The following is a 24975-nucleotide window of genomic DNA, read 5'->3' as shown; positions in this document are numbered from 1 at the left end:
TTTCATACCGAAAGGTGGTAGACATTGCTAGTGTTTATTTGTGAGTGTCCTGAGAACTTTTGTTGTATTGATTGCAGTTCTATGGACTCGTATGTCAGGGCTGCATTCAAGGTCTTCTAATCCTACCACAAACTTTTTTCTGAAATAAGGTGTTAAGTTTTCTAATTGTGACAAATTGCTGTAAAATTCTAAGGTATGCACCTGACAGTCTGCTACATAATAAAGACTCTTGAGATTAATGGGACTGCTATGAAAAATGACTACACCACAATGCCTATACTTTTTCCATATTTTGAGTTTTTAATATTTTTGTTAAAAGCTTAAAAAAACCTTTCAATATTGACACATCACAGAGCTTGACCTTAAATAGGTGGCAATATATTATATTTTAGGATGATTTATTAGATGTTAAAACGCTCTTGACAAACAATAGAAAAACAGTGGTAAAATTGCGCAATTATATCAGGAAGTCTAATACGTCATGCGACCAATGTAAACGTTTTAAAACATCTTTACAGCGATGTACAATAAGTTGTATTTGGGGACAAGTTAAAAGTGTGTTTCTTGCTTCTTGAAAAGTGACTTCACTTAATGTAAAGTCCTCCGGCGAAGAAGCAATACCTGCAAATCAAAATACAACCTTATGTATTTTTTTAAAATACCATAGATCAGGGATTCTTAAACTTTTTTTATTGTGGACCCCTAAAAATGTTTTTAACCTAGCGTGGCCACGGTTGGCAAAAAAAAATCCAAAAAACATCATAAATTGACGTCACAGTACAAATAGACTATAAATCTGCTGATTTTGGTCCAAAAATGTGAAAGTGAAATGGGGTCTAAATAGGATTCAGTGCAAAACCGTTTTATTTTTAATCAAACGGTTTTCTTTAAAAAAAGATTACTTCTTAAATATACACTATTATTTTAAGTAAGCCTTCATGGACCCCCTAAAACTAGTTCACGGACCCCAGTTTAAGAACCCCTGCCATAGATCAATGTTAACTTTTACCTAATATTTGTAAATAAAGCTAATATAACACAAAACGTTTTCTTCACATACTTGCGGTGATTAACCAGACAAAAAGTAGAAATTAAGTATATACACAACTTCTTGTATAAAACTTTGTTTGGAAATATAATATTTTTTTAAATAATTGAAACTTGCACTGTCTAAAAAAAAGTAGGCTTCCAACTTTTATTCAAGTATTACTTATCCCAGTAAGTGATACTGAGCAAGTTTGCATAAAAGTATTTGCAAATGTGGGTTAAGTTTTGAATTAGGTAGATTTAGTAATCATCAGATTTTTTATGTCATTTTTTAAATTGGTGTATAAACAAAAATACAGATTTATCACCTTCAGTTAAAACGTCTTGCATATTACGATTGCGGCAACAGTCTCCTGTACTACACTTTGGCTTAGTTTCACCGTCAATATTCATTTCACCCAAGTTCGAACAATGGACATCCCCGTCAATTCGCTGAGGTTGTTCAGGGTGAATGTTTAATCGCAAAAAGTCTTCAGCAACTTTGTCTGATTCCAGTTGCGATAAGTCTTCTAAAATGTTCTGAGTTTCCAGCAAGATATCATCAGTGATTGGGTGCCCTTCATATGAAGTATGGTAGGCAATTACAGCCCTTGAAATATAAAAGATATGAGTGAGGGTGACTGTATTGTATATGAAGTGAATTTGAACTAACACAAAGCATTGAAATAGACGCGCTATTTGGTTAAATTTAGAACTATTGCAGGTTTTATCATTTTTTTTCATCAGATTTAATATGTTTTCCTACTTTGCTAATTTGGAAAAAATTTGAAAAGAAATTATCTTTAACTTTATCCGGTATTGGTACTTTAAAATTCCTTTTATTTGGGAAATGAGAAATGAAGAAAGGAGGCCTTGCTTAAATCCTGCATTGAAACCTTTTTGAAGCGTTTCATTTTGGCCAGCTGATGACCCTTCAATGAATCCATCCTGAAAAAATGCATTTTAACTGTTGATCCAAAGCAAGTTTACAAAATAAAATAAAAACTTTTGGCGCTGGTCTAGAATCCTACCGCAACAAATATTATTTAGGTTAGGGTGCGAGTTAGCGTTTGGGTAGGTTAAGTAATATTATTAAATAATAATACTTGACCACCATTACCCAAACACTAACCGACATGCATCCTAATTATTTTGCAGGGCTTTAACTGTTTCACTGCTGTGGTAGGATTATAGACCAGTGCCAATGTTTTAACAGTGATTATAGCCATACCCTTTTTCTTGCTTCACTGACTTTTTTCCACTCTCGGTCCATCACATTTAACTCGGAAGAGTTTTCATCAAAAATGTCATCATCATCCATTTTAGCTATTTTCGGCCTGGGGAAATTAGTCTTGCCGACTATTGTAGGCTTTAGGTGTTATTAGAAAGTATTAAACTCAGTAAAATACATTGAATGTAGGTTTCCATAGTGGGAACGTTGTAAATACCTTATCTAGTTATTCTAATCAAATAAGGCGAAAGAAATAAACTACATTTTCTATTTGCTGAAATAAAACAAGATTAAGATTTTGATCCATTTCTATTTATACAATTTTTCGATACGGATCACTGCATTTACCTAACCCTTTACTTTCTCGTAAATTTGATGTTATTTCACTAAAAAAACACTAAATAATGCTTTAAAGAAAAAATAATTGAAATAAATTTAATGGTAATTTTTAGTCAGGTCAATGCGAAATTTGCAAATGCAATTAAAATAAAAGGCTAATTTTGTTATGCGCAAACTTGCAAAAAGTATTCTTTTTTGTTTTGATTGATACATTAATTTTTTAAAACAATATTACTGTAGCATTGATTGAGCCAACATACCCTTAACACTAAAATTACTTCGTTGAAGCAGAATGATTTAGTTAAAAAATTATTGGGAAAGCGAAAAGGGTTACAGTTGTATTAGGTCACAAAATACTTGTTGTTACGCACCGCAAGCTTCTGACAGAGTTGACAAGGAGCCGATTCGATGATCGAATTCCGATTCCTAGAAAGTTACGTTGAGTTGTTTTGACATTATATAAGCGCTTTTTTGTTATTCTATTTCGAATTTTCGACTAAGGTTATCATTAAACACAAGAAAACATTGTGAAACTCTTTTTTCTATCTTGATAAAAGGCAAGCTGCATTTTCTTTGAAGATACCTTAAAATTACAAATGAATGAAATGATCGAATGGAATGTTGTGTAATAGTTTTGTGTATATTAACTAATCGTCGGTACTAAACAATAATTATTGTCTTCTATTTGACACACACACTTTTGTTTCAGTTTGTAATGTGGGTTACATAAAGTAATGTCCAATGACAATAGACGCACTTGGAATATTTCTGTGTTTTGTGCGCCATGACCATATTGGATTGTAAGAGTTTCAAGTTATTTTTAAATCAAAACACTTTTCCGGAATACAAACAACACAATGGCAGGAAAGTTCAGGCTTCAACAAAACAACATGCTGGAAATGTAAGTTCTAACAAAATTTGTCTTTTTTAGCGTTGGTCTAGAATCCTAACACATTTTCGTCCGACGGGGTTTATTTTGTTAACATTCATTGGGTTAAGGTGTGAGTTTGGGTTTGGGTGGGTCAAGTATTATTATAATATTTATTCTCCCATATTGGCTTCTCCCGTGCAATATAAATTTTGTCTACTCGTTTCATTAATGTAAAAAAGAGTTGTAGGATTCAACTGCGGAAAATAGTCGGTTTAGGTTAATTTGAATAATAGCTAGTTCTAAGTTTTGCAACTAACAATTATGATTAAAAAAGTTATATTGAAAGCAGAAAAAATTGGATAAAAATGGTGTTTTTAGTAATACATGTAGTTAGTCATCCAGATCGTTTTGCGCAGATAAGATTGACTTGCTCATTTATGCTAGTTTTACTTTATTAATGCACTATGGTTTAATAGTTGTAACGCTATGTGTGGTTATGGAAAACCCATTCAAACGTTTAAAAAAACAAGTTTATCATCGTTGAAAGCAAAACTATGACAAAATCTAGATCAGCACCTTTTTTGTCTTTCACATATTTTTGAAAAACACAACTGAAAAAATATGCAATTTTGCCTTTAACATGAACAGGTAAAACTAATGTATTTCAACCCATTCTTTTTGATTCTAATTTTAGGTTATACAGTACTCCTGACCTTTCTTAGGCCTTTTACCCAAATCAATAATTCATGTTCTTTGTGTTACTAATTCCTTTAAGTAATCCCTTGGAAGACCCAAGCTTGGTGTTTATAAACTTAACAAAATGTCCCATACCAAGAATATTTGTGTATGTTTGCGGGATTACAATTTTGATCTTTCTATAAATTAGAACTTTTAATTGTTATAGAAGAGTTATGAAATTAAAAAAAATCAAACAAAAGATTAAACTGTTCACTATACATATTTTTCAGACTTATTTCTTGGGTTAAACTTCAATTTAATTTATTAAATTTTAATATATATAACACAAAAATGTAACTAAAATAATTTAAATTAGTAAACTTTAATGTTTTCATATTTTAATGTAGAATCCAACTTAATAAAGGGCTAGCGCAGAAGGTACTTAATGAAGGTACAGCACAATAAACTAAGCAAAACAAAACATGATTTGATACAAGAAAAAAGATGAAACAAATAAGACTTTTTGGCACATTTTTTTTAATTGATATGAAACACTTTTTAGGTTGGGGAAGGTAAATAAAAAAAAAATCAACTGGATTCCGACAAAAATTAATTCACCTGTAATTATACCCTTATTTTTTTCACCTATATCTTTAATAATAATTTTTAATAAAGCACTGGTAGTGGTTCAAACTTTTGTTTTTTAAGATAGCATTGTAATGACTGTGTTTGTCTGTATATCTCTCCCAACTTTTAACTGCACACAGATACTTTTAGTTTTTTTCAAATGTTGGCTTTAGTAACAGTAGAACTATGATATGCACAAATCTTTCAAAATTCCATTTTTTTAAGCCATTGAAAAAATGCTAAAAAAATTATGTCACAGCTTTGGTGCTGTTGCACATTTTCACTGAAACAATCCATTTTGCCTTTCGTAACTTCCTTACAGCACCATTAGTCTGACAACACTCCTTTAAAATGGGCAAAATTAAACATAAAATCAAACAACTTTTGAATAGCCCAATTTTTTCGCAGTAGGTAATTTTTCAGGATAACAACTAAGTTGTGTGTCTTCGCCTGTATCGCTTTTTATTTTGAACAGTGTTTAGCGCATTTTTATCTCCTTTTTAATGACGTTTTTACTTTGTGTGGTGTTATTACATTCCCATCCTGGATTAGTAATCAATACCAGAAGAACTTATTTCCAGTTATATATATTAATTTATTTTGCACACTTATTGCATGCATAACTTGGTCATGGGCATTCTGACTACCTGACAAATATCCTGGACATCTGAAATTGCTTTGCACACGCTGTTCGGCGCCTGTAATTGTTCTGCCAAACTTAAAACTGTTTTTCTTCGTCTAGACGTGGTTTATCGCGGGGAAGCACAATGGAGCAGGTGCAAGATTCTGCGATGGTGGTGCCCTACCCATCAGGTGGAATGCTCTATTTTGAGCAACCACACTACGATGCAACTCACCTAAACGTGGTAAGTTATTGTAGTATATAGTCAAGCATTTTTATATGCGATACGAAATACCCGCTGTATTATAAACTTGCCTAAATTGTCATGGAAATCGCACCTATCTTCTTACACTACTTACCTGCCTAAACTATTATAATTGGGTGTGTTTTTTTATGAAATTTTCTGGGTTTTTTTATCCAGAATAGACATCAATGTTAAATATATTAAATATTACCTATGCATTGAAAAACACCGTTATTATTTTTTTAATCTAGCACAATAGACTTCTGTATATAAAAAGTGATATCACAACACTGCGCTGTAAAGTTTAAATAGTTCTGAATTTAGAAAGCTTTACCATAAAGTATCGTTGCACTAAAAATGTAATAATGGAAATCACCTTGACCCTTGCAAAATAAATGTTGACCTTAATTCCTAACCAGTAACAGCAGAATACTCTAGCAAAGCTAGCAATTCAGGTCATATGAATTAAGATATACTGTCGATGCTTTTGCTGGGCAAAACCATTGAATATTTTGGCACAAAATAGAGCCTTCTAGATTGATGTAAATATGTTTGCCAAAAAGGAATAGACTTTAGTCTCCTAATAGAGTCATTATAAGAATACATTTCTCTTGATTCTTCTGAATCCGAGCAGATAGTTAATGATGTTGCTTATCTTGAAGGATTCTGACGAAGACGACGATGATTCCACGGTTACGGGAGGATCTGGAGGTTTAAGGAGGAATGCTCCTGGAAGTCCCGAGACGGAAGACACCATCACCGCTTCAGGTAGCACCTCAATTCGACTAGAATTCAAGTCGTTCATGAAAATATTCCTATAAAACTTGGCAATATTTTGGAGAAAAAACAGCAATATTTTGGAGAAAAAATGCTGTTTACTTGCAATTCTCTATTTTAATGTACATTTGCAAATGTAGTCCCTAAAATCGATTTTTATGTCAACGGTTGAACAAAGTATATAGGATCATATTACATTGCTTTGTAAAACATCCATGTGTTGAATTGCTGCTGTTACTAAAAAGTGGCTTTGCTGCTGAACATTAGACGTTTTTATGGGTACTTTTGTTAAAGAAATTCATGGCATTGTAATCCTGAGAAAATATACTTCAATCATACTGCATGATGAACTATTGTACTGCCACTTTAGTAATATATAAATGTTATTGTATTTTTTTAGGTTTTTGACATTTTAAGGCCTGCTATAATTTGTGTGTTTTTTCTGAGAAATCCACTTGGACAATATTAGTTTAAGGTGTAGTAAAACTGAATCCAACAATATTTTTTTCAATTTGCATTAATATATTACAGGCAGGTATTATTTATTGACTTGAAAAGAAGTATTGTCTTGACTTTTGGAAAATAAAGTAATTGTGATAAACATGACTATTTAATTCCATTTTTTCTCTAAAAGGCCCCTGACCTGTTTAGATTTAATGGATGATCAAGCCTAATTCAGTATTTCAGTATTTTTTTACTCTGCTTTAGATTAATACAGCGCTCGCATATTTATATATAAATAACCAATTTTATATAAATATACAATCTCTTCATGTGCATACATTTAATGGAAGAACAATAGCTATGATCATTTCTTGTCTAATTAAAATAAATGATATTTTTTTGGGGGGAAAAATTATTTTACAGTTGAAATGAAATATTTAGGTTCCAAATTTGGCGCATAACTAAAATCTTTTACATTTTGACTTACATTTATTGCAGACACTTATTGGTCGGGTGAAAACAGCTTCGGGACTGGAAACACAACGGAAAGGAGTTCTGTTTATTCGTGGGGCGACGATGTGAGTTATTTGTTCCTAGATAAATTAATCATTGTTCAGTGATTCTTTTAATCATGGGACTAACGAAGGATAGACTAGTGGTTGTCAACCATTCTTTGGTTGTATTTCCTTCGCAAAACTCTTAGGACAATTAGATTAAAAAAAACTTAAGGTGGAATAAAATAACTACTAATGAACTACTTTCACATCCAATTCCAAACTTCTTCTCAGGTATATGTCCTAATTAACACCTTAAGGTATTAAAATGTTTTAAGAAACAGCTTCAGAGCATACATGTCATTGTACAAATGGCAATAATTTTACAGCCGGGGACAAACTTCAAAGGATAGAATATTGATTGTCTTACCTTTACAGAACTCTGAGTACCTCTGACCACTGTTTTGTATATTTTTGTAATTAGTTTTCACATTTTGTTGACCAGACAATCAATGCACAACATGCTTTCAGATGTTATTTTTGGGGGGAGCTGTCATGTGCTCAATTCTAGGTAATGTTGAGTTGAGACATCTTCACATCATAAGCCCCTAACTAAACATAATAACTTTAAGCAGTGGTGTCTATAGACTTTTTGCAATATTTTATGTTCATACTACTTGCAATATGTTATGTTCATACTACTTGCAATATGTTATGTTCATACTACTTGCAATATGTTATGTTCATACTACTTGCAATATGTTATGTTCATACTACTTGCAATATGTTATGTTCATAGTACTTGCAATATGTTATGTTCATACTACTTGCAATATGTTATGTTCATACTACTTGCAATATCTTATGTTCATACTACTTGCAATATGTTATGTTCATACTACTTGCAATATCTTATGTTCATACTACTTGCAATATGTTATGTTCATACTACTTGCAATATGTTATGTTCATACTACTTGACCCATTAAAAGGGTTAAAATCAGGGGTCGACAGAAAAAATGAACCCGATCCAGCAAATTTGCTGAATTCATTGAGTTGTGAGATCTGTATTCAACCCATTTACATACCCAAAACAAGGTAAATATACAGCGAGATAGGGGTGCTGTATAACTCATCCATCCACAATACATGATATTCCTTTTTTTAAATTTTGGTACTGTGCACACTTTAGACTCGGGACTCAGGTAGTTTAACAGAGTCTAATCGAGTCCTGATTCTGACTCAAGCGAAATAAACTAACTCCGAGTTTGACTCCAAATATGCAGCCTATTCCACCTTCTACTATTCAACTTTTACAATTTACAGTTAACGGATTTATTGATTTTGCAATTTGATACTGTGCATTGCGCATGTCAGACTTGGGACTCTCGGGACTCAGGTAGTTTAACAGAGTCTTACTCTGTCTGACTCAAGCCAAATAAAATGACTCTGTTGAATCCAAATTTGACTCCAACAACGCAGCCTTGGTTAAAATCCATTTTTTGCTAATGGAAACATTTTTGCACGAGTTTGAAAATCCTTTACAGAAGTAGGTAGCATTGAATAGCGCGCGAAGGCAAACTAAGTTTTTATTTTTTAGAAACCAAGTGGAGTACACAAACCAGTATTTTAAAACAATGCGTGAAAGAGAAATCGTTTTTATTTTGAATTGAAGATGAAAGTTCATTGAAATTAAAACTTGTTGGCCTGATTAAAAATAAATGGTAAACGTGAATGATTACAAAATGCTGCCTGCTTCTGTATGGAAACCAGCGAGTAAGGTTGAAATTTTATTTACATAACAGAAAATTTTTGCAGGAGTTTGATCACCAAACGAGTCGTCAGGTTCGTCAGATGTTCCAGGCGATCGAGCAGATGTTGTTTGAAGGCGTCCTCTCCGGGAGTACGTCGCTCCAGCACGAATGCAGGGAGTGGATGGCCTCCTTTCCACATTTAAGGATACTCGGAAAACAGGTGAATGTCCAACTCTAAGTCTCCAGCCACAAGATCGAAATCAGAACAACATCAACGTCGGAAGAAAACACACTTTCATATAATATTAAAATAGAACTAATACCTAACAGTTGTAATAGGGTATATCTGAATAAAGCCTTAACGGCGCCATTCAAACTAGGGCTAGACTGATGGCCCGATCGTCCAATAGCAGTTTAAGGGATATTCAGTTTTGTAGTTTTCATTTGGTATTCAAACATTCTTATTTGTATTTGTCATACTTTTTTACTGCCTTGTGGAATTAAAGTTAAATGGCAATGATTTGGACTTGCGTTTAGCTGTTTTTTTCCCATTGTATCAATTTGCTACTATGTCAAAAAACGTCTTGGTCCTTTTACATTTGTTTTTCTGGTAATTTTTTTTAAAGAAACAATTTTAGTAAGACATAGAATGAATATCAAAGTAAGGGAGGTATTATTTGAACATGTCGAATAACTCTTAATTCAAGAGTTATTTAAAACAGTCAAAATTATACCTTCTTCTGTACGGGCTTTGATATCCTTACTAAGACAAGTATTTGTTTTTTAATTTGATAAAATTCGTAAAGATGTGTTTGACTGCAGATGGTTTGCCCACGGGATGACGGATTCCAATCCATTCCCTCGACTGGATTAAACAGCGCTGCTACTTCGTCGCCGGCAAGTTTTGAAGTTGATTCCCATGGAGAAGGGTAGGCAGAAAATCAACTCACTGTGGTCACTTTATTGTGGATACAATATGACTGTATTGCTTGCCTTTTCCTCCACTAATCAAAATCTCCAACTAATCATTTCCCCACTAATTTAAAAAAAAAATAAAAATCTAAAAGGAGGAATTGTCTTGACTTTTGAAAAATAACCTTTTCAAATATTAATATTTTACCATTTTTTTTTATTTGATAAAAGTATGATTGCTGGATAAGTTAGGTTGCTTTGAGTAATGTGTAAAAATTTCTGATCAATATCTTGTTTACTATTTCACGATGAAAAATTTTTTCGAGCTGCATGCTTCACTTTGGTGCATGTTTGTTAGGATTGAACTGGTTAGCTGTCAATACAGGTTACAATGTTGGTGACAAGTTCACAGTAACAGAAAGGGAAAGTCTTTTCATTGAAAGCAAACAAAGGGCCAACGTAATAAACGTCAAACTGTATCTTTGGACATAAGTTAGTTTTGGTAAATTTTTAATTTCGCTGCGCACTTGATGCTTTCGCTATACATTCACCTCATTCAGTGTTATGCAAAAATATAATATGCAATTGGAATTTGATTTTTATTAAGCTAAAATAACTTATTTTGTCCACCCAAATGTAAAATATAGATACTAATTAACGAACCTCATTTTTTCGTTAGGATTTTTGTGTGAAAAGTCTTGCTGCAATGTGCAAAAAAGTAAATCCTTACATTAACTACCAACCTGTGTGGAATAGTGACCATAACCTAATATTGTCAATTCAGTCTGAAGTGGTTATTCCGTTACAGTTTGAAATTGAAACACTAGCGTGCTGACTGCTGATTAAGGTGTTGTACTTGTCCGACCATATTGCAGGCAAACAGCAAGTTTAGCCCATTCAGTATTTTTGCAAGCTACCATGTATGGAATTAATTTTATATTGAAAAAAAAATCTTTGCCTATGCGAAATAACAGCGAGGACGGCCTATTTTTTATTTTTTATTTCAGCTCATTTTTTCCCCGTGATAAAATGTAAAAAAAATGCCGAACGAAATAGTCTTAGTGAGAGTTTTATATCAACTCAAAGATTCTGAAATAAGGCCCTGGTTTTAAAAAAACATTATTTTACCATTTTTGAACGTTTTTTATTTGCAAAAAAATATACAAAAGTGATTTCCCAATGTTAAAGTGGTAATACCACAAAGACTTCGTTTTTTATGAACACAATTTTACAATTTTAATTTTCCAGTCTCTCGATTCTAGGTTATTTTTTTATTTTTTATTTTAGCCCAGGTTTTTCCCGTGATAGATGCAAAAAAAATTGTCGAACGAAATAATATAATTGAGCGTTTTTTTTTTATTAATTGAAGTGGTAATACCAAAAAGACTAATTTTTTATTCCAATATTTTTTCAATTTCCAGTCTCTCAATTCGGGGTCGCGAGGTCTCGGTCCGGGTTGTTCCCCCTCACCTTCTGCCCCCCTCAGAAAGCGGATCCTCTTCCCCATCTCTCCCGCCACCTGGTGGCGATCTGTCGCACCTTCGCGAGGAGATAATTGAGCAAGATGGAAGCGTGGAGGAATATCTGGCGTTCGACAGCCGAGAAATGTAAGACTGGTGTGGGTCAGCTAAATAACGCAAATATTCTTTATTAAACTTCGCCACTCTACCTTTAACGTTTTCAAATGATGAACAACTTTTTAATTGATAGGTTGTCAAACTGTGCGTCGCGACGCCCTGGTTCATTGTTTTCTATTTCCAAACGATTTTGTTTCATATCTGCCGCAAATAGATTATAATTTTGTTTGACAAGCAAATAAATAAATTGGCTTACAAACTTTTTCAAAGGTATTGTAAGAAAAAAATTTAGAACCACTGTCTGTGCTTCATTACAACAAACCAATTAATGATAATTACTATTTTCTAGCATGGTTTTATAAAAATTTATGTCAAACTAACAAAAACACCTGCTTCCTTGCAGGAAATTCAGATTTAGAAAGTTTAGGCAGCTTTGCTTTTTTGTATATATTTATAAAAATAAAATAACACAAAAACTTTCCTTAGGGACGACGAACAAGCTCGCAGGTACCACGTTCCAAGGCGACGTCGCCTCGGCTTCCCTCCCATCACACCGAACGCATGCGTGCGTGACGCCGTTCTGCATCACCTCTTCGACCAGGTCTGGTCCGGTGTGGTCGGCTGCCTGTCAGGGTCACAACCTGGGGCCAAGACGTCGCTTCTGAAGGTAGGAAAACTCAATGTGTAAAAATATGAAGATATCTCCTCGCCCTTACACGTAAATGACTTCAAATGGAAGCAAATATTTTTCAGACTTTCCTGTCTTGGCCAAAGTCAGTCAAGTCATTTAAAAAAAAGTATATATATTTCGACACAAAGTATTCTATATCAATAAAAGACTGTTGATGCCTTATTTTGTTGCGGAAAAAAATATATTTCTCTTTTAAATGTCCAGAACTTGTTTTTATGAAGACAGAAAATTCTAAAAAATATTTGCTTTTAAAGGTGGTTTATGATATTTGACTTTTTTGTTGCTAATATATTAACTTAAAATCACTACTCGAAGTTTCCATTTAATTCAATTATTTTAGTTAAAGAACTTAAGCTTTTTTGTTTAAGTTTGGGATATTTTTATTTGTTGCTTGTATATTACCGTTAAAATCAAAGTATCCAGTTGTTTAGAATTTAGTAAAATGGTCTGAGAGGAATTCTACTTTTTAGGGGGGGATGATGATGAGGGGCTATGATCGACTTTTTGTTGTAGTTTTTTATGGCCACTAAAAAACGCAATCAAAGAAATACGAATCCAACGTACGTTGTTTAAATTTTGCAGAAGATGCTAGTCCAGGATTATTCGTTAAGTGGTGAAATGGACCCAACAGCCGCCAGCAGCAAGTCGGTGAAGTCCGTTCGCAGCCGGCACCTCCACGACAAGTTTGACATGGAAAGGTTGCAAGCGGCTGGGCTTGGAGCAAGCAACGTTTACCAGTCGTTCGCGCCAAGGAATAACTTGGGTGAGTGGGTCTATTGGAGGAGATTTTTATAGACAGTAAATGCGTTTGTAGCTTTAGGCTTAAAACGTCAGCAATAAAAGAAAATAATTTATTATAAATATTACTGTCTACGGAATGGTATGACAATAAAGGTCTTTGAGGTTGATTTTGAACAACTAATGGCTCGCATTCTGTTTTTTAAATGACGTTTAACATTTCTTAAAAAATCTTGCCGGACACCATCATATTCATAATACGTCGACCAAGATTACGTTCGTTGTGAAAAAAAATTCTATTCGTCAGTTAACTTTTTGGATTCTTGTTTAATTTTCATCTATTTTGCTTGTTTCAACGTCATTAGGTATCGTATCGCATTTCTATAACGTTTTGTCCAAAATATCGGGTATCGGAATTAAATTATTAGTGTCGGACATACCTAGTCGTTATTATGGTCGAATAAAAATAATTTATCAATAAGATTGTTTCCCGAGTTTTTGGCAAAACTTGCTTCAGCGCCGAAAATCAAAGTTACCTTGATTGTTAATTTTTTTGTTTAAAAAAATATACTTTTGTAGAGGTGAAGTCAATCTCACAGAATCCAAACTTTGCTCAAAATATGATTTTTCTTCATTAAACGTTTTTTTGAAAGTTGCCTCGAAAATTCACAGAATTCAAACTTTGCACAGAATTTTTTTATTTTTTTTTTTCAGTCAACATTATTCGTAAAACCAACTCTTTTTTTAAATAAGCCTCAGAAATTCACAAAATTTAAACTTTGCCTAATTTTTCTTAATTTTTTTTTACATTTTTTTAACTAAGCCTCAGAATATAACAGAATCCAAAGTTTGCCTAGAATGCGATTTCTGTATTTATTTATTTTTTTTTCAGTAAACTTTTTGAATTAAAATTACAGAATCTATATTTCGTTGGAAATCCCTTTTTTTAATTTTGTACCGTAAACTTTTTTTAAAAGGAGTCTTAGAAATTAACAGAATCCAAACTCTGCCCAGAATACGGTTTATTTATTGATTTTCTTTTATTATTTTTTTTTTTAACCTCCAAACTTTGTTCAGAATACGACGACGAAGATTACGAGATCCACCACGGAGGACCTTTGGAGCGATCCGGGATGTTCGGGATCTCATCTTCCTTTCTCATGCCCTCCATTTCAATCCCCCCTCGCTCCCTCCTCTACCCCCCCGACAACATGCTGCCCCCATCCAGGGGGAATTACCTCGACCCTATTTTGAGCGGCTCAAGGCATAACTCGTTCGCAACGGTAAGACCCCGGGAAAATAGGGGATTTCTGTTTTTTTTGAGGGTTTTACTCTGTATTTTTATTTAGATACCCAATGATGTAAAGCTAACTACATCATTATTACTAAGTCAATGGCGTCATTATTATGGTCGAATAAGCAAAACTAATTAAATTAATGAATCGTGCAACGAAATGTTCTTTGAGTTATTAAGAAAAATGCTTTCACGCTGAAAATTCTAGTTATCTTTGTTTGTTTATATTCTATTTTTAAAAAACAAACTTTTTTAGTGAAAAAGGCCCGGAAAAAGGGGGCTTTCCCTGGGTTTCGGGGGCGTCTGGCTGGACTCGGTGGCTTAAAGGGTTTTTGGAGTAACTCCCCGAGAAAAGCCAATCGTTGTTTGAAATTGGTTTGGTTTTTAAATAGGCAAAATCAGTGTAAAAATGAAGTATTGATTGGCAGTTTTGTGGATAAACGACCAGAAACTTATCAGATGAATAAATAGTAACCTGGAAATCGGGTATTGGCTGGTATCGGAAACCATAATTTGTACCTGAGAAAGCTAATGCTTAGTGAGAATTTAGTTAACTGTTGTTTGGTTTGCAATAGTCAAAAATCAGTTTTGCACAAACTCGAGCACCCAACGGTAAGACCAGGAAAATAAAGGCCTTTCTGTTTTTTTATTTTATTTTTTTAAAGGCTGTGTATTTTTACTTTGTATTTTGTTGTCTATATCTTTAATATTTTAGGCAGTAAAGTCAATGGAAGCCGATACCTAGTGACGTCATTATTAGGGATATCCGATAAAATATCGGATCGGAGCCGATACCCGATGCTTATTGTTAGTATAAGTACTCGTCCGATACTATCGGATCGGAGCCGATACCCGATGCCTTTTGTCAGTGTAAGTACTCGTCCGATTCTCATGTGGTATCTGTGCCGATCCAATACCAAATTATTTCAGGTTGAACTGAATGTGAGCAATATAGTCATTTCATCAATAATTTGCGATCAACGCAGCAATTTCTGCCTTAAAATAAAAAAGATAAGGTAATTAACCGAAAGTTTCTTGTCAGTGTAAGATCTTTACGTACGTAAGTCTTCTGAGCTTTATTCGATTTGTGTTTATTGCAGGGCCGCCTCTCTACCGCCCCCCACGGCAACACTGGCGACATGAATTCACTCAACGACTTGATGACAATCAGTCAGAAGAAACTGCAGGCCAGAAGCGAAAGGCTTCCCATACAGTAAGTAGAAAATTTATAAATCCTAAACTGTACTTTTTTGTTTTCTTCCAAAACTTATTTATACGTTCACAAAATGCTACCTGCCTCTTTATGGGCTTATATACTGCAATCCAGAAGCGATGGGTTTCCCATGCAGTAAGCAGGGTTGACAGAAAATTCTTTATTTCTTTTAAACTCGTTGTTGTCCTCGAATTAAGTTACGTATTAAAAAGTCTTAAAAAAAAAACTTTGTTTACCAAGAGTCTATGAATATGAGCTGGTTTATTTAATCTGTATCTTTAGTAATTAGTTCCTATATTTTTCTAGATTTGTATAATCGTATACAAAATGCTACCTACTTTTGTATGGGCTTTAATATTTATTTATGTATATCTTACTACAACTTGCAGGTATTATGCTCAAAATTACATTGTGTTAGTTAAAACCATTTCCACCCAGACAAGGACCTTTTGACGAAACCTGGAAAAAAGTGGAAATTAAACGAAAAACTTTTCGAAATTCTTAAAAAATATCAAAGTAAAGAAAAAAAATTAAATATGTAAATAAAAAAATATTAAAAAGGTAAAGAAAAAAATATTAAAGATGTAAAGAAAAAACGTATTAAAGATGTAAAGAAAAAACATATTAAAGATGCAAAAAAACATAATAAACGGATAAAGAAAAAGTATATTAAAAAGTCGAAAAGTGTTTATATTAAAATCTTGTATTTACCAAATCGCAGAAACGAGGATCTATTAGCGAACCCCGACGTACGTTTCAACATCCGACCTTCGTCCAGCCAATTCACCCATCTCGGTAACCAGGGACCAGTAGGGGTCCCTCTAACTCAACACCTGTCCACCCTGGGGCCCGCCCCAAGCCCCTTCATGCCCCACATGAACCGACCTGTGACGTCACGTGACGTCAGCGCGTTGCCTGGCAACCTGGCGAGGCAGTCGAGCGCGACGGGAAAGAAGGGAAGATTCGGAAAGCCGGGGAGGCTTCTACCGTTGGACGGGTGAGTTTTTTGTATTTATTTTTCAGGTTGTTTTTTCGCCTTGGCTCTTAAATTTAAACATTTTTTTAATTTAACCATGGACTTGCAATATTTACTATTACTACTTAGGTTGAAGGCATGAATAATAATATGATGATTAGTTAGATTTATATTGTGCAATATCTCAGTTAATTAGCTCATGTATTTCCTTAACTGTGATTCAACATTTACAGTCAATTTGTGATTAGCTAGAGAATAATGCAGCTGACGTGTTAACTGATAACTAGACAATTCTCAAAAGACTTTTATTTTTTCGTTAGTTTTCGAGGGAGTGGGTTATTACTTTCAATGATACTAATCTTTGCGCGATACATATTAAACCATCTTAAACTTGAAATTCAAGTGTCTCGTTTTTTTTGTTCTTCCAGGGAGGGGCATATAACGGTATTTCGTTGATTTTCGTGGTGCCTGTTAAACCAGCTTAAACCTATATCTTAAACTAGAAAGACTTCTTCCGTTGGAAGAGTGAGGTTTTTAAAGTAGAAAAAAATACCGGTAATAACCAAGGCCGACTCGACGGTTTGGTTACTGTGTGTATAAGTAAACTTACTAATCGGACAAGTCAAACAAGCGTTAAAATTGGACAAGTCGAACAATTTAAAAAAAAATATATGATTAAAATGAACAATCCCTGACACCACTATTACTGCTTTACACTTGTTACTCAACCAAGTAAAAAATTGTTGTGATTCAAAAAATTCAAACAATGCTCTCAATTGTTTTGGTGCCAAAACGCCAAGTCCGACTCGACGGTTTGGTTACTTTGTGAATAAGTTACTCTTTGCTCATTTGTCCTGCCGGCGTTTGAAATTTGTTTTGAATTGAAATTTTGAACAATCCCTGATTGTTTTGATTCAAAAATTCAAACAATGCTTCCAATTGTTATGTTTGACTGTTCTTGAGCGATTCAAGTTATTTGAATTGACTTGTCTACAAAACTGGTCATTTCTCAGACACCGTCAAGCAAGCTTTTAAAATTTGTTTTGAATCAAATTTCAAAAGTCTCTGATTTATAACAGCAACATTACTACTTGGCCGTTGTTGCCAAGCAAATTGTTTTGATTTAAAAATGCAATCAATGCTCTCTCCAAAAGGCAGACTTTGCTACTGTTTGTTTCTTACGCAAATGCCACTCTTTTGTTTATCCAGCAATCGATTAAAATTTGTTTTGATTCAAAAATTCAAACAATCCTCTCAATTATTTTAGCGCAAAAACGCCCAAGGCTGACTTCGACGGTTTCGTTCGCGCCACAAAACTCACCCGGCCCGGCAGCCTGGTGCCCCCCGTCCCCAGTTCCGGGGCCACCAGGGTCTACTCTCCCCCTCACCCCTTCCAACCCCCACCCACCGCCCCTAACCCCAGCACAGGGAGCAGCTCGCTTTGGGTGAATCCCCGCTTACCCCCGATAACCTCGGGACTTGAATCGCTGCACGAGAACACACTCTTGGATGTTAAGAAAGCGGTAAGTTAATCATAAATGTGTAACTATTCTTTTTTTAATTTAAGATACTTTTTTTTAATTATTTTATTTTACTAATTTGGCTTGAGACTTAAAGTGCGAAACTCATAAATTTTGCAGGATTATTCCAAGCTAAGTTTGTTTGTATTTTAATATAATTTTGTATTGTTTTTAAACTTTTTTTTGGCTAGCATACACTCTCTTAGACCACAAAAAAGTAGTAAGATAATCATAAATTTCACAACATTTTGGCAATCTAAGAAAATTTTTTAAATACTATTTTTTTCAAATTGTTCTTTATTTAGCGTGAGACGTTAACTAAAAGCGGAGTAAAAATAATAAATTTCGCAACATTTTTGCAATCTAAGATAGTTTTTCACCAAATTTTTGTTGTGTTTAAACTATGTTTTATTTGGCTTACGATGGTAAAAAAGTGCTAGGAAAATCGTAAATTACGCCACTTATTGCAATCTAATATTCTGTTTTAACATATTGTTTTTATTTATTCAACCTATTTTTTTAATTGGCTTAATATCACTCACTCGGACTTTTAAAGCGCGGTGAGAAAATCATAAATTTCGCAACCGAAAAAAGAGTTGCGAAACCCTGATTTACCATAATGACAATATCCACCTTTCGTTTTTATACGTTTTTCTGTGTCTTTTAGCGTGGCAAGACAGCCCACACCCGCATCTCGAGCGCGATTGCAGACGACAAACCTGTCAACAGAGGCCTTGAGTTTGTTTCTCGACCAAATACAACCCATACCTTCAGGGTAAGCTTTTGGTGTTAAATTACATTATTTCTGCTGGGCTTAAGATTATGCCATTCAATAAGCTTTGCATAACTAACACACAATTTATATTCTTGACTCAGGCCCAGTTTACCCGAGTTTATTTTTATTTTATAAATTACTTTATTAATGCCCAGTTTTAAAACTACCGACTTACTTTTGATTACAGTTATATATTTTACGAACTGCCCAGTTGCTTAATAATTTCATAAATTACTCGACTGAGGCTGTTCTTTACATATTTTTGCAAATTTAGAAATAAATTAATTAAGCGAGTATTTGTTACAAAAAAGTTACACAACAGAAGTTTTTTTTTCACAATTTACCCATTTTTTAAAACAAAACTTTGGTTTTTACTATACCTTTACAAATTGACCCGAACTGTTGATTTGTATTTTAATTCTCTCCATGTATGTCCTTAAACTATAGAAAGTTATGCGCACTAAAAATCTCCCCAAAATACAAAAAAAGATCATAAAAATTTGTTCAATAAAACATAGGTACACACATATGTGTGTTAACAACTGGAGTATAGCCCTTCTGAAGCTGCTTTTTGACCAACGATTACAGCTTACATATCATTAGTACACTAAAAAGCCATCGACAGAATAGTTTGTTCATTACACAATTCATCTGATGTCGGTTATAGTTCTACAAATTAATTTCGATTTTGCTCACTTATTTTTTTTATTTTTAGATCGAACTATTTCGTTGAGTCTGCGATGGCTTTTGGTGTACTAATAGTTTGTTTATCACACAATTCAACTGACAGCCCGCCTTATCTTAATTTTTATTCGATTTTTTTCATTAATTTATTCGATTTCACACAACATTTTTTACGAATTTTTAGACCTGAAATATTGCTTTTCTAAACTCGACTTTTCTCCACAGGCCGACAACCTGGCCCCCAAACGTTCGACGTCGGTCACGCCCTCAAACCGGGGTTTTGGGGCCCAGGGGAGCTCGATGTCGATCGCCCAGAAGTCGGCCAGCCCCTCGGGGGTATTTTTCCAGAACTCCCCCGGTTCCAACTCGCTCTACCCGCAGTACTCGTCCTACAGCCCAGAAAACGTTTCTGGGCTCGCAGGAATCACGGGTAAGACTCGAACACGTTTTTGCGCTTAAAATTATGTTTTAAAATTACTTTTGGCGTTTCATTTTTTATGTTTTTTTCACGTTTTAGAGCCAGTTACGTTTTTTATGGGGTATTTGCTTTGTTTTTTTCTTTCTTTTATTGACTTTTCTTTATTGTTTTGTGGTTCTGAAGGTCTTAGTTAAAAGAACGTTGAAAAAAACTAGGAGCCGGTTACGTTTTTTTTCAGGTGAATGTCTTGGAAGTATGTTTTTGCATTTTTTTTTACAATTTGTGTGGGAACTTTTTTTAACCCGAACCACCTGAAATAAATTTTGGTTTTTGTGAACCAAATTAACGTCATAAAACAAGCAGAAACTGCTGTTTTCCGTCCAACATATGTGAAACTGAAAAGAACTCAAAATAATACGAAGAAGGCGCCAAAATCTTTGCTCGTGTAAAACGCAATACTTATTTATTTATTATTATTTCCAGGCAAGAGCATAAACGTGCTGGGTGCGGGTCAACCGAGTTCACCAGATGATGACCCAGGACCCAACAACGCAAGCTGGGGTAAGTAGAAGCCCCCCAAATGCACATAGTACCTTGAAAGGCAGGGTCCGCAATTGTTGTGTCCGGTGCCAACGATAAATAACGGCACCCATTATATAGTACACAAGATGCCTTTGGTAAAGGCTAACCAAAGTCGCAACTAGTGTTTTGTTTTCCAGCCTGACCTTGCTTACTGACTTTGTTAAGCTATTCCGAAGGCATTATCTTGTGTTGTCCGCCTTCGTTAAACACTTGTGCTTTGGTGTACTGTATAACCCCTTTGTCTTCCTAAGAATTAATGCTGCGAAATAAGTGTGTTTCGTTTTGGAGTTTTCTTTATTTATTTCAATATGTTCGATTTCGTTGAACGGATAAAGAGCTCTATTATATACAAATACTACAATCCAGCCAACTAAGCTGACCCACCTAATCTTATTTCGGTAATTACATGTGGTTTTCGGTCATGTATGTTTTTGTAATTTAAAAAATATTCATTTCTGGATAAGCACTGTGGGAAACAAGCACGTTAGTTCGAAAGGTATAATTCGATGAAAATTTTTATTTTATTGAACAGTTAAAAAAAAAACAATTGTTATAACCAGGGCGATTATTTTTTGACCGAAAAAAATGAGAAATTTTTACCTGTAAAATTCAAATTTAGAATTCAAAAAAAAATACCTGACTATTTCAGAGAAAAGTTAAGTAAACAGTTTAGTTGAAATGTGAGGTGAAAAAATATATCTAGTAAAAAAGTTCGAGCTGAACTGCGAAAATCTAGGCCTGCGTGGTTAATTCAATTTTTAACGGGATAACAATTTCAAACAGCTCGTTCCAGTTTGTGTTATTTTTGTAAACAATATTTGTACATTTTGTTATCAAATTTGACTTTACATAATCTTGACAAATGTTGACCTAACGTGTAAATAAAGTAAAAAAATAATCGCTCTAGTCATGACAAAAATTTGTCGCATCTAATCTACAAACTTTTACATTTTGCATTTGTTGCGTGCTTTCAGGCCAGCCTGGGCAAAATATGTCGGCGTCACACGTTCGTAGAAAGAGAACTGTTCTGGGTTTAACCTAATCGCCTTCACACATCGTTCCAATGGTAAGTAGAGTCCCGGGGAAAATCCAACAGCTTAGATGGGTCGCCTAAAAAGCAGCAAATTGTGTTTAGTCCTGATTTGTTCCGTTTTCTACTTCCTGTGTCAAGTTTTAGGCCTAAAAATAACGAAAAATCTTAATTTCTCTTTAAAAAAATTAATTTTACCAACAAAAATTAAGTTTGATAATATATTCCGAATTTTAATGAAAAAATTCGAATTTTACAAAAAAAAAATAATTTTACCAAAAATACAGGTTTTTACACAATGGCTTACAATTTTACGCAAGCCGTAATCGTTGGTCAAAAAGCAGCTTCACAAGAGCGAGATCTCAGTTTTTTAAAACATATGAGCGTGTATTTTTTCATTAAACGATGACTGTAGATCCCCTTCAATGTGAAGTTGATTGTACTAACAGATTGAGCAAGCATTGTCGTATGGTTGTTTTTAGACTTAAGCCCCTCTGAACCTTTGTAGCTCAGTTGGTAAAGCGACGATCCCGGTATGGCCGAGGTCGTGAGTTCGAACCTCACCGCAGGCAAGTTGTTTTTCCTAGCCCATCCTGCTTGCATCATTGATCGACAAATTCGGTTAGTCTGCGATGGCTTTCAGTGTACACACAATCGACTGACTACTTTTCCATCACCAACACGAAAAAATCTAACAGTGTTTTATTTCCAGTTGCCGACAATCAGTATTTCGAAGCCGTCGCTTCTTTGAAAACCAACGCTTCGAACCCGATTTTCCGCTGTTCTTCTGTTAAGTTGCAACCGGGCAAAAGCCAGTGTTGTAAACTAATCATTTTGAAATGACTTAAGTATTTAAGTCCAAGTCTTTTGCAAAAATACCAAGTCAAGTCCCAGTCAAAGTCATCAGTTGCCTAAGTCAGGTGATTGACCCAAAAATAAAACGTTAAACTGTTAAAATTAGTAAATTCGCCCGATTATGAACAATACCTCAACTAACAATAACAAAAACGCTATATGCAGCGTACAAAAGTTGAAACAAATAACCCAATTTTTTCAAAATAATAAATAAAAACACTTAATTTTATACCACGGTATTTGGCAAAATGACTTAAGTTTAAGTCAGGTCATTCATCCAAAAGACTTTAGACAAATCAAGTAATTTTGATCACAGGACTTAGGTCAAGTTAAGTATTTAAAAACAGTGACTTAAGTGCATATAAATCAAGTCATTAAATTTAATTCAAGTCATTGAAGTCATTACAACACCGGCAACAGCACATCTTTGCCCCAATCAACGCCCCCTCCCTAAATAAAGCACGCAATCCCTGTCCACCGTCTCCACTTTTCTTGATTCGGGCTGTAGTTTACACTCGGGCTGAGCAGATTTGTTTTTTGTTCAGACTTTTTTTCAAATATTGGCTTGTTTCAACGTCCAGAGCTAGATACCAGTATTTCACCTTCAATCCGTTATTAACGGATGTTTTCCGACTTGAATAGCAAATCAAACGAAAAGTTGACTTGATATTTCTTTTCTGGAAAATGTACACCTAAATAAATAGTTATTCAGCCCTTTTTGAAAAAACTGTAATGCAATATAAAGCAAGCCAAACAGTGTTTTTGCTCAGCCCTTGCGTCAAAGCAGCCGCTTACACCAGAAACAAATCCACATCACCACGTTCACTCGTTTAGTGCAATATACCTCAAAAGTCTTTTCTCTTGTACCGTTTCAGTTTGCTACAGCATTATCATTTGTACAGCGCATGGACGCACATCTTGTTGTTTTGTTTTGCTGTTTCCGCCTCTATTTTTCTATACACGTCAGAAATGGACAATGCGTCCTTTTTTCAGCTGTTTTTAGCTGTAAATGTTCTGTTTTTCGGGCAGCGCAGTTTTATTGCAAGCCCTACGCTATTTTACTTTTTGTATTTTTTGAAAATACTTTAGCTTAAGAGCTGGTACACTTTACTCGTATACTGTTAGATGAAACCAGTTAGTCAATTTAGGTCATTCGGGCATGTTTTTTAAGTTATTAACTTAGATAAATATATTTTCCCTAATATATAATATCGGCCCAAAATTGGAATTGTAGGATCTTTTATAGAGACGTTTTAGTTTATAGAGAACGGTTACGAAAAAAACTGTCAGAAAATTTCCAAATTAGATTCCTTTTAAGTATTTGGGTTATAGCGAAAATGCAACTTTACTAATTTGAAGACACCGCAATTGATAGGGCCTTTAAAATTAAAATCTTATCGACCATTTTTTTCCACTTAAACCATATTTTACTTGCACGTAGTTTTCTAATTGGAGCAAGAATATATTTTGCGGATTTAAAACATTTCGCTTTTGAACATTTAGCATTTTTTGTTCATTTCGAAAAATGATTGCACTTTGGTAAATGAGTCGCATGTTTTTTGAATAAAATACCGCATCTGGCCAAATACGTAACACCAAAGAAAATTTAGCGAAAAATCGTAACACAAAACTTTCTCTTTTAATAAAAATTAATAATAAATGGAAAAAGGAAAGCATATAACTTTGCTCTCCGTTGGAATTAACTACTTAAACAAAATTTACTTTAAAAATGTCCATTTTTTTCTAAAAGGTTACTGTATTTCTGATGTAAACCAATATTTAAATTCCCCCCTCTAATTTGACAACAGCAAATGCATAGCAAATAATCTGTTGTTTCACATTGTGCTAAGTTGTATCGTCTGTAGTAGCGTCGTTATTGGTCGTAAATACACAAATATTTTTAGGATTTTGACTTTTTAAACTAAGAAAATGTATCAAAAGATTTTTTTGAAAAAAAAAATTAGATAATTGAGCATCAAGACAAGTACTTCAAAACAAAAGTTTTTGGCTACTTTTGTGACTATATTTACTACACGAGTCCTGCGCTGTGATTACAAACACTGTTTTTAGTTCTTTTTTTAAGTTGCACGCAAAATCGTTAAGTGTAGAAAAATTCAATTTCGACTTTTTTAGAAGATTTGTTGTATTGTTAAAGAAGGCACATTTACCATGGGTTTCTAGTAATTTACGCGTTTTGTCTGTATTCCAAAACTAGTTGATCAAGGCAGTGTTGTGAACTGGCATTTTTAAATTAATTTTGAGTCCAACGTCAGTCGTTTGCGCAAAATATTCAGTCTGAATCAAAGCCAGTGTCAAAGTGAGTCAAGTCATTTTCCTGAAAAAGCCTTTAAACTATTAGAAAAAGGGTAGGGCATATTTTAAGTATATCGACGGCCACTAAGAGTACTGTTAGCTTATTTAGTTTATTCCATATCATAAAGTCGCAAAAAAAAGAAGCCAAGAGACCAGAGAAGGTGGTTGTTCTGGTCTTTTGGCAAGAGTCAGACGCGATATTTCTCGAATAGAGGAAGTGCAAATGATAGAAGGCAATTAAAACACAACAGGAATATGGTCGCTACCGTTATAAACAGACCCACATAGCC

At 34.1% G+C, this 24975-nt stretch overlaps 2 protein-coding genes across 2 annotated transcripts; one reads left to right on the top strand and one right to left on the bottom strand.

Annotated features, from left to right (window-relative positions):
- Positions 1-387: 387 nt before the first annotated feature.
- Positions 388-2521, bottom strand: LOC146135187 (uncharacterized). Its single transcript, XM_083395601.1, has 4 exons — positions 2258-2521; positions 1853-1974; positions 1356-1636; positions 388-621 (listed from the first exon to the last, which is right to left on the bottom strand). Exons 1-4 carry the CDS (start codon positions 2345-2347, stop codon positions 458-460), a joined length of 657 nt encoding a protein of 218 aa, XP_083251727.1. The 5' UTR covers positions 2348-2521; the 3' UTR covers positions 388-457.
- An 800-nt stretch (positions 2522-3321) lies between these two features.
- On the top strand, positions 3322-24169 carry LOC146135186 (protein FAM149B1-like). The gene is made up of 18 exons (XM_083395417.1): positions 3322-3497; positions 5515-5638; positions 6301-6406; positions 7358-7437; positions 9172-9327; positions 9930-10036; positions 11441-11626; positions 12083-12263; positions 12870-13050; positions 14103-14308; positions 15420-15532; positions 16254-16529; positions 17776-18031; positions 18696-18803; positions 19713-19917; positions 20389-20466; positions 21462-21553; positions 22230-24169. The coding sequence occupies exons 1-17, from the start codon at positions 3454-3456 to the stop codon at positions 21527-21529; spliced, it is 2475 nt and encodes an 824-aa protein (XP_083251543.1). The 5' UTR covers positions 3322-3453; the 3' UTR covers positions 21530-21553; positions 22230-24169.
- Positions 24170-24975: the final 806 nt, after the last annotated feature.

This window comes from Ascidiella aspersa, chromosome 8 (assembly GCF_963924565.1).
Source record: "Ascidiella aspersa chromosome 8, kaAscAspe10.2, whole genome shotgun sequence".
NCBI classification, from domain to species: domain Eukaryota; kingdom Metazoa; phylum Chordata; class Ascidiacea; order Phlebobranchia; family Ascidiidae; genus Ascidiella; species Ascidiella aspersa.
This window is presented reverse-complemented; position numbering and strand designations above follow the sequence as displayed.

What these genes read in the sequence shown, in the direction of transcription:
- LOC146135186 (XM_083395417.1), top strand. Translation starts at nt 3,454, where the DNA reads ATGGCAGGAAAGTTCAGGCTTCAACAAAACAACATGCTGGAAAT. An exon ending in TTTATTCGTGGGGCGACGAT is followed by an intron (nt 7,438 to 9,171) that starts GTGAGTTATTTG and finishes AAATTTTTGCAG; the next exon opens with GAGTTTGATCACCAAACGAG. An exon ending in GGCATAACTCGTTCGCAACG is followed by an intron (nt 14,309 to 15,419) that starts GTAAGACCCCGG and finishes TGTTTATTGCAG; the next exon opens with GGCCGCCTCTCTACCGCCCC.
- LOC146135187 (XM_083395601.1), bottom strand. Translation starts at nt 2,347, where the DNA reads ATGGATGATGATGACATTTTTGATGAAAACTCTTCCGAGTTAAATGTG. An exon ending in TCAGTGAAGCAAGAAAAAGG is followed by an intron (nt 1,975 to 2,257) that starts GTATGGCTATAA and finishes GCATTTTTTCAG; the next exon opens with GATGGATTCATTGAAGGGTC. An exon ending in CAAATAAAAGGAATTTTAAA is followed by an intron (nt 1,637 to 1,852) that starts GTACCAATACCG and finishes TTATATTTCAAG; the next exon opens with GGCTGTAATTGCCTACCATA.